The sequence below is a fragment of the Populus nigra genome, chromosome 1 (genome assembly GCF_951802175.1).
Source record: "Populus nigra chromosome 1, ddPopNigr1.1, whole genome shotgun sequence".
In the NCBI taxonomy this organism is placed as follows: domain Eukaryota; kingdom Viridiplantae; phylum Streptophyta; class Magnoliopsida; order Malpighiales; family Salicaceae; genus Populus; species Populus nigra.
The window spans coordinates 8,096,944-8,105,055 of NC_084852.1; the positions used below are offsets into that span (position 1 = coordinate 8,096,944).

General features: G+C 33.1%; 2 protein-coding genes across 2 annotated transcripts; both read right to left on the minus strand.

The window, feature by feature from the left end:
• LOC133701975 (protein CUP-SHAPED COTYLEDON 2-like) lies at nucleotides 1-921 on the minus strand. The gene is made up of 2 exons (XM_062126192.1): nucleotides 917-921; nucleotides 1-793 (listed from the first exon to the last, which is right to left on the minus strand). Exons 1-2 carry the CDS (start codon nucleotides 919-921, stop codon nucleotides 274-276), a joined length of 525 nt encoding a protein of 174 aa, XP_061982176.1. The 3' UTR covers nucleotides 1-273.
• Nucleotides 922-1,568: 647 nt separating this feature from the next.
• LOC133688376 (protein CUP-SHAPED COTYLEDON 2) lies at nucleotides 1,569-2,324 on the minus strand. The gene is made up of 2 exons (XM_062107849.1): nucleotides 2,064-2,324; nucleotides 1,569-1,971 (listed from the first exon to the last, which is right to left on the minus strand). The coding sequence occupies exons 1-2, from the start codon at nucleotides 2,242-2,244 to the stop codon at nucleotides 1,682-1,684; spliced, it is 471 nt and encodes a 156-aa protein (XP_061963833.1). The 5' UTR covers nucleotides 2,245-2,324; the 3' UTR covers nucleotides 1,569-1,681.
• Between the last annotated feature and the right edge of the window lie 5,788 nt (nucleotides 2,325-8,112).

Here is an 8,112-nt window from a genome sequence, read left to right on the forward strand (position 1 = left end):
TGGGACATTACAAAGTCACTTTCCAAATTAAGAGATAATCATCACACATAAACCAGTAATTCCTACTGATACTGACATCTGACAACAAGATCGATTACCAAATCCTGCCCTGGCTATTATCAGGCCACTTAATTAGTACAAATAATACAGAAATCATTAAAGAAAAATATGCAGACAATTTTAGCAGTCAACACATAACTAGTGTTCATCTCTGGCTTTGGAAACTCGAGAAGTCCACATGCAACCAGCACCACCAACCCTCCCGGCCCCTCCTCAGGGGTTTACCATCCAATTCATGGTGGTGGTGGCACCACCGCCATGAAACGGCGGTACAGCCACAGCAGAGGCTGGGGAGGCAAAAAGGAAGGGCAGCTGAAGATTTTCCTGAATGGACCTCAAACTTGGGAAGCAATTGACACCAGTGTTTCCAGGGAATGTTGAGAATGGATCAGTCATTGGAGGTGGAGGCAGTTGAGCAATATCAAAGTTAGTGTTGTTATTAGCAGCGGCATAAGCAGCAGCTGCAATGGTGGAGAAACAGGACACGTGCTCGTGCTGAGTGTGGTTGTCGTAAGAGCAGCTGTCACGGTCATTGAGAGTTGTGGTGGTAATGGTAGTGGTCGCATCAAGGAGGGGAGGGAGAGAGACTGAAGATGGGGAGTTGGCTTCTGTGTAGAGATTGATAGTGGTGTCGAAGCGGTTTTTCTTGGTGATGTTTCCACTGCTCGCAGCAGCTCCACCGCAGCTCTTCTGAAAGACTCGGGAGATTACCCACTCGTCCTGATCATAATCACTGAAGGTTTAAAACGTAAAATGCTATAATATATGTGAAGGTTAAATATTGCAAACAGATTGCAAAGATTGGTGTGATTACATTGCAACAGGTCTAAAAATGAAAGACAGCACTTGGAATTACATCATTTGTTAGCCAAGATACAATAACATTACTTAAAGGACATAATATCCAAGACCCATGATTTTCTTTGAGGAATGGAGTCTTCAAAAAGGTGAACGAGAACATTTGGTTACTAGAAGATCATTCAAATCTCAGGCTCAAAAAAAGATCCTACTGCTTTACAAAAACTTGTTAATTCAAAGGGCAGTGGCACAAGCAAGCATGTAAGTGGGTATAGGAACTGTGCAATCAAGAGACTGAAACTATTAATCAGTAGCCTCTGGAAGAATGACAAGAATATTAATGATGCTGAAGTGCTGTGATCTGTCTAAATCCCAATAAAGATGATGGATATGCCCCTTAATGAATAATGGCATGCCTTTTTCAGCCCCTTAATGAATAACAGCTGCAGATTCATTTATTGCTGAGACCATAACTACCATGAAATTATTTGCATCAGAAATGCTTGAATTATTGCTTTTCCAAAAAGAATCTAAGAGCAAAAGAAAAAACACACACGCAGTCCTAGCCCTATATCATCTCCATGCCACTGTATGGAAACTAAAAAACCTAATCTCTTTCTTCGATGCACTACCACAACCCTAATCATGACATATGGCACCTCAGTGTAAGGTCACTAGCAAGCGGTATCCAAATAATTAACACGGCGTGGACTGGGATGACAAACAAGGCTTGACAGGGAAACGAGTATTAAACCCTAGAAAACAGGTTTTTCCTTGCATGACTTGAAAGAGAGAACATGGTGACACAAAACAAATGAGCTCACTATACCTTAGAGCACCCGGAGATGTAATGGTAAGCAAATTTTCCTTCAAGGCGATACTCATGCATAACCCAGTTACTTTTACCTCCTTCAGGGGCTCTCCCTCTGTAGAACACCAGAGTCTTCTTCATTCCTACAAGTGCACCAGTCTTTGAGCTACGAATCTCCCTGTCTTTCCCTGTAGCCTTCCAATAACCAGCTTCAGTGGCTCTATTAGTTCTCAGCCCAGTCGGGTACTTTCTATCTCTCAAACTAAAGAAGTACCACTCTTTCTCTACCATCTTAGCTTTCCCTGTCAACATAAATCATATGGAAACCAGAAGTTAGCAACTGTTTGTGTGAAAATGAAAGTTTAAGTGAAGAGAATGTATCTTAATGAATTACCTGGAAGTTCCCATGGCTCACATTTGTTAAGGTCAACTTCAGCAATGGCCCTACCAGTGAAGTTTCTGTCAAGAACCTTCTTGAGGAGATAGTAGGTGATAAGCTCCTCATCAGTTGGGTGAAACCTAAAGCCAGGAGGCAAATGGGTATCACCATCGCCAAAGTGGTGGTAGCTCTCCATTGAAAAGAAAGAGAAAAAAAACCCACTTCAATAAATTGACAAAAGAAAGTCAAGCTCGAGAAAAGGTTAAAGAAAGCCAAAGAAATTGCTGAAGTTCCAAACTTCTTCAAAAACCCATCAAAACCCACACTGCAAAACGTCTAAACAAAGCCAAGAAACAATGCCGGACTGTGTTTCTACAAGATATAGAGAAGTTTTGTTACTTTGCTGTCTAATGTATGAGATCACTTTAGCTAGTAATTATAAGGCCAGAGAGAGTGAGTGAAAGCGTGCGTGGTTTTAAGGGGGCGGGGGGTTATGGGGAGGCAGGGTAGAAAAAGGGGAAATAAATCAATAATAGTGATTATGATCTGGCTGGTTTGGAAAATCTCTGTGTTTTCCCTGCTCTGTCCTATCCTGTTTCTCTCTCTTTCTGTCTATAGGAGCTATGGATATGATATGGCCCATAGGAGAGAGGGAGGGGGTGATGTATGTGTCTGAGGAGAGGGGTTCTGCTTTGGAGTATGCGTGTGTGCGTGAGAAAGTGTGCAGGTATTCCCCGTCAGTGAAGAAAATGAAAGGAAACTTGTTTTTTTATTGAATGGATTACTCTTGTCCTAGTTGCGTAATCCCTTATTAATTTAACATTTTTATTTAATGAGTTGTGTCATTATGTAATTCTTTAAAAAAATAAAAAGTTTCTATCATTAAATATTGATTGAGATTATGCTAATATTTATTTTTTGTTTAAAAATATATTAAAATAATATATATTTTTATTTTTTAAAAATAATTTTTAACATCATTAATATATTAAAATGATTAATAAAAATAAAAATAAAATTAATTTTAAATAAAAAATTTTAATTTTTTAAAAAATATTATTTAAAATACAATTCCACACGGAATTGTGGAAGTCTTTAGAATTTTTAAGAAAAAATTCGTTTTTTTTCCTCAATTGAGGAACATGTTAAAAAAAACAAACTTTTTTTTCAAGATTTTTACCATGAATCGATAAAGCTGCTTCATATCTCCTCTGTTAGCATAGTACAAAGATTAAATTATTAGTCTTGTCAGAGACATTGTTATTACACGCCATATATATCTCCACTCCTCCATTCTCTTCTATTATTTTTATTCACTGTTGAATGGTTATATCTGTTTTGGGGAACTATTTTTTTTTTTTTATGCTTTTGATGCTGAGTTTTTGTTGATCTCATTGAGCCCCAAATGAAAAGGATGCAAATGTTTATAGGCTCTGTGTCTGCAAAGTTGCAAAAAACTTACATCTAATGATGTGGATTCACTGCCCACAGTTTAGCTTTTTGGCTGCTTACAGTTTACACCATTAACATTTTTATGGTAAGAAGGTGCAATCACAGTTCGATAAGTTATACAAAAAGATTTCTCCAGGGAATAGCTAAAAGCAAGGTGGCAAAGGAGCTTTTCCCACCCCTAACCTCCCTCTTGCTGTATCTAGGGTTTTGCAGCTGTTAAACAGTTGGCTTCTTCAGGTGATGTAATATTTGAAGTGGTTTTGTTTATTCAAATTGAAATCCCAGGAAATGTTGAAATTTGAGTATCCTTCTAGTGTTGATGTTAAGAATTTATCAACAGTGAGAAACTCAGAATCCCTCCAGACCACGTTGTAGTTTTACTTGTTTGCCATATGTCACCATGAAAGTCGATCTTCGAGACAGGGAACAAGTGCCTCCTCTAGTCTTAAACTGTGAAAGCATCAATGATTTACTTTTAGAATAGCAGATGCTGAATAGTGCAATGTTGCAGATGCTGAGATTGAGAGAGTGCAGGAATCTTTAATATCCATCTTAGTCATTTGATTGATCCAGTTAACTGTTCAAGCTGTTGTTTCAGATTGAAGATCTTACAAATTCCTCGTATTACAACAAATCACGCATGATGTTCATCAGTCCATCCTTTTCATGGATCATAACAAAAACAGCAAAAGTTACTTAGTCTCGATATTGAAAACAAGGCCCATCGTAATCATAATCTACCTTTGAAAATTAATGGGCGAGAAATATTTTATAATTGCGGGTAAAAGAATCCAACCCTCGTATCTACCCTCATAACTTCGTAATGAAACAAAGAAATCTTTTTTTTTTTTATTTATATAAGTGTTCGGGCTAACTTAAGCGCACCATGATTAATCTCATGACCCACTAAACACCCAACAAACTTAATGAACATACAAGACATCACAAGAATAACAAACACACATGAAAACTCGAACCCACAATAAAAAAGACAAGCCCCTCTCGGCCAAGAGCCTCAGTGCACATAAAACAAAGAAATCTTATTTGAAGGGGCAGTGGATTTTCACGCCGCCACGTCATGCTTTAAAATATTAACAAAAACACCCGAGGGTAAGGTTTTCTCTAAGAAATTCAACCATATGATTAAACCGGGCAAACCATAATAAAATAACTGGAAAACCAAATCGAGAGAGAAAATATAAAAAAATGATCTAAAAATTAGAAAAATCACCCAGTCTTTTCTGTTTCAGAAAGCTGAAACTGAAACTAGAATCTATCTAAAAAAATAAGCAGAGTATAAGAAAGTAATTGATGATCATATCTTGCATCAAGATGTAGCCGAGGTTTCCACTTTCCATGCCCTGTTTGTGTCCACTTTTGAGAAAATCTTGTTGCGCTGGATTTTTTGGTCAAATTAGAAGATCTGAAATTAATGATCTTATTTAATGCTAGTGCAGAGAGAGCGCTTTGCAACTGCTCTTTTTGTTTGTTATGATTTTTATTTTTGGGTAACTGTTAGTATCCGAGTCATTTCATGAATCTTAACTAAATTTTTAAAATTTTAAAGTTAATGATCATATAAGTATCTAGTAATCTTGAGATTTGTGAGACTCAAACTGCTAACTATTGAAAAACAAATTCAGAACTTAACTAGTTAGCTACACCCTTTCAAGTTTGTTAGTTATTAATTTTGATTTGACTAGATGTTGCTATGGAGCCGACATGGATGAACAATATGATTGATTTTACTTTTTAATTTTTTTAATTTTTAATACTAAAAAACTGACCAGTACCAAATTGGTTTGATTTGAACTTGTTTTCAATCCGGTCCTGATCATGTTATCAAGGAATACTAACTTTCGATTGGGTTAGATTTTTAAATTCAAACCGAACTGTGAACACCTCTACCAAAAGATGCAGCTAAATCAATATAGTCACACTCATAAAACACTATTTATATATTGAAATATTGATTTTCTTTCTTTTGTTAGTTTTTTTATGTGTTTTTCAATTTAACCATTCAACAATCAAATCCCATTCTTCTTTTTTTAGTTTTTTTTCAATTTTATTATTCAATATTAGTTTATTTTAAAAATTGTGCTTCGTCATTTTTTTATTTACTTTCTATTGGTTATATACTAGTTTCACATTTTTTTTTTCTTAATTTCAATTGTCAACATTAGATATGTTGGAAATGAAGCTTCATAATTGTAAATCCCTGGATAGATTATACATAAATAGTAAAAAATCTATTATATTAAAATAATATAAGAAAATTTATTGCGTGGGAAAGATGATAGCTTTGAAAATTTGAAAAAAAATATTTATGTGAGAAAAATATCCTAACATATATTCAATGAAAATTTCCAATAACTCAGCCTCAATTTAGAATAAATTAATGGTGGATTTGGGGACAATTTAACCTCAAAATAAATGATTAAATCAAAAGAAAACTCTAATTAAAAGAAAAGGATAAAAAAAAAAGAATGAGAAAAGAAATGATGTAGCATTAAATTATTAGAAAGGAAGAGTTTAGTGGGCTAATGTAGGAATAAAAAAATATTGGAGTCAATGTGAAAATGAGGGGAAATTATAGGGTTAATGTGTAAATAACAAAAAAATAAAGGGCTAATGTGCAACTATAGAAACTATGAGGGTCTAATATACAAACAAAGGATTTATAGGGTATAACTAGGAGATGTGACTTTCAAAGAAAGCCAATTTCCAACTTGCCTTACATGTTAGGGAGAGAGGAGAAAGCCTTGCAAATTTCTTACAAATTTCTTGGTAAATACTAAGAGAAACATAGATTTAAGGGATTTGGAAGATCAAAATCACAAAAAAAAAATAAAAAAATCAAGGGATGTTAGAGAATATAGGTTGTAAGTGATGGTTTTAGAGGGAGTGAAGGGAGAAAAGAGAAAGTGAAGACAACTTAATTATATCCTTACATTTGTCTTTTGATTTATCTTTTAACAAAGGTAAAAACTCCATCCATGTTGCTTGGATTGGATAAAGATATGCTATGAGATGTGTTGAAATTGTTAGTGAAACGAAATGGATGCCTTGAATGATGAAGAGATACATTAAAACATTTAGTTGCTACAAGCTAAAAAAGAATAGCTTTACCACTAGATGTCCAACTATAATTTGACTTTGAAAATGATAAAATACGATTGTAGGTATGAGTGTTAGCTTTCAAATGCAACTGATTTTGCATAATAGGGAGCTACAAAACTCCAAATATAGGCTAAAAAATGATGAAAGGTTTAACTTGGAATCTACTGGACAGTCCTAGTCCTACACGTTACTGTCATGAGAAAGTTTTTATATATAAATGGCATATCTGGGTTCATTACCTTTCATAAAATTTGTAGCCTTATATCTTATCTTTCTAACTAAACAAACCACATTTAAAACTGAGTCCTACGACTATGGTTATGATTGAAACAATAAATAGTGTTCTGAGAAGCCTTAAGCTAAAATGACGAAAATAATTAACTGCCAACCTTTGCTTGTAACTCGACATTACAGAAATTATGACAAATAAAGCATTGTGTACATGTGTAAAAGTTTAAGGATCTTACTTAGTGAGTTAAAATTTGGAATGGATTAGAATTGAAATGATATTTTTATTGTTCGTGAAACTTGTAGATGATGTTTGTATTTATTGGTACAAGAGAGGCTACACTAACAGGACAACAATAGGGTGTCACATCTAAAGGTTAGACACTAAGTATGTCTTTTTGCATCTTAGTTTTTTAATTTTAAATATTAGTCTTGTAATTTTTTACATTTGATAAACCTTGATAAATGTTACAAAAATATATTGAAAAAAGGTTCACAGAACAACTAGTCAAGAAACTAATTGAGATTGTGGGTATAGAATTTTGCTAGGTTTTCTCAAAATAAATATGCAATAGGATTAAAAAAAATATTAGTTAACATTGTTATATGATGAAAATAAAAATAATTAAAAAACTTCAATTAATATAATTGTTACGTCAAAATTGTTGTGTGGAGTCATATTACTAATTATTTATAAATCAGCTAACTACTTGTAATTTTGTTTGTTTGTTTTACATAAAAAAAAGATTTGAATTCAAAATCTTTTATAAGGAGGAAAAACACAGAAATTATATGTTCGTGTAAAAAGTTTTTATAAAAGTGTTTTTAAATTAAAAATATATTAAAATAAAATTTTTAAGTTTTTAAGTTTTTATTTTTGACTTTAATACATTAAAATCATTAAAAAATACATAAAAAATTAATTTATTTTTTTTTAAATAATCTTAAAAACACTTTAATAAATTAATTGAATCTTGGAAACAAATACTACCCTAATGATTAAGGTAGTGTTTGAGGTTATTGTAACGGTTATTTTTTAGAATGTTTTTTGGTTGAAAATGCATCAAAATATTTTTTTATTTTTTAAAATTTATTTTTGATATCAATACATTAAAACAATACAAAATTATAATTTTTTTAAAAAAATTCAAAAATATTTTTTAAAGGAAAAACAGACATAACCTAAAGCTATTTTGTTAGTTGTTTTCTTGGTTTTGTTACAAAACTCTGTCCAAAACAGCCACCGAATTTGTTCTCATGCAGA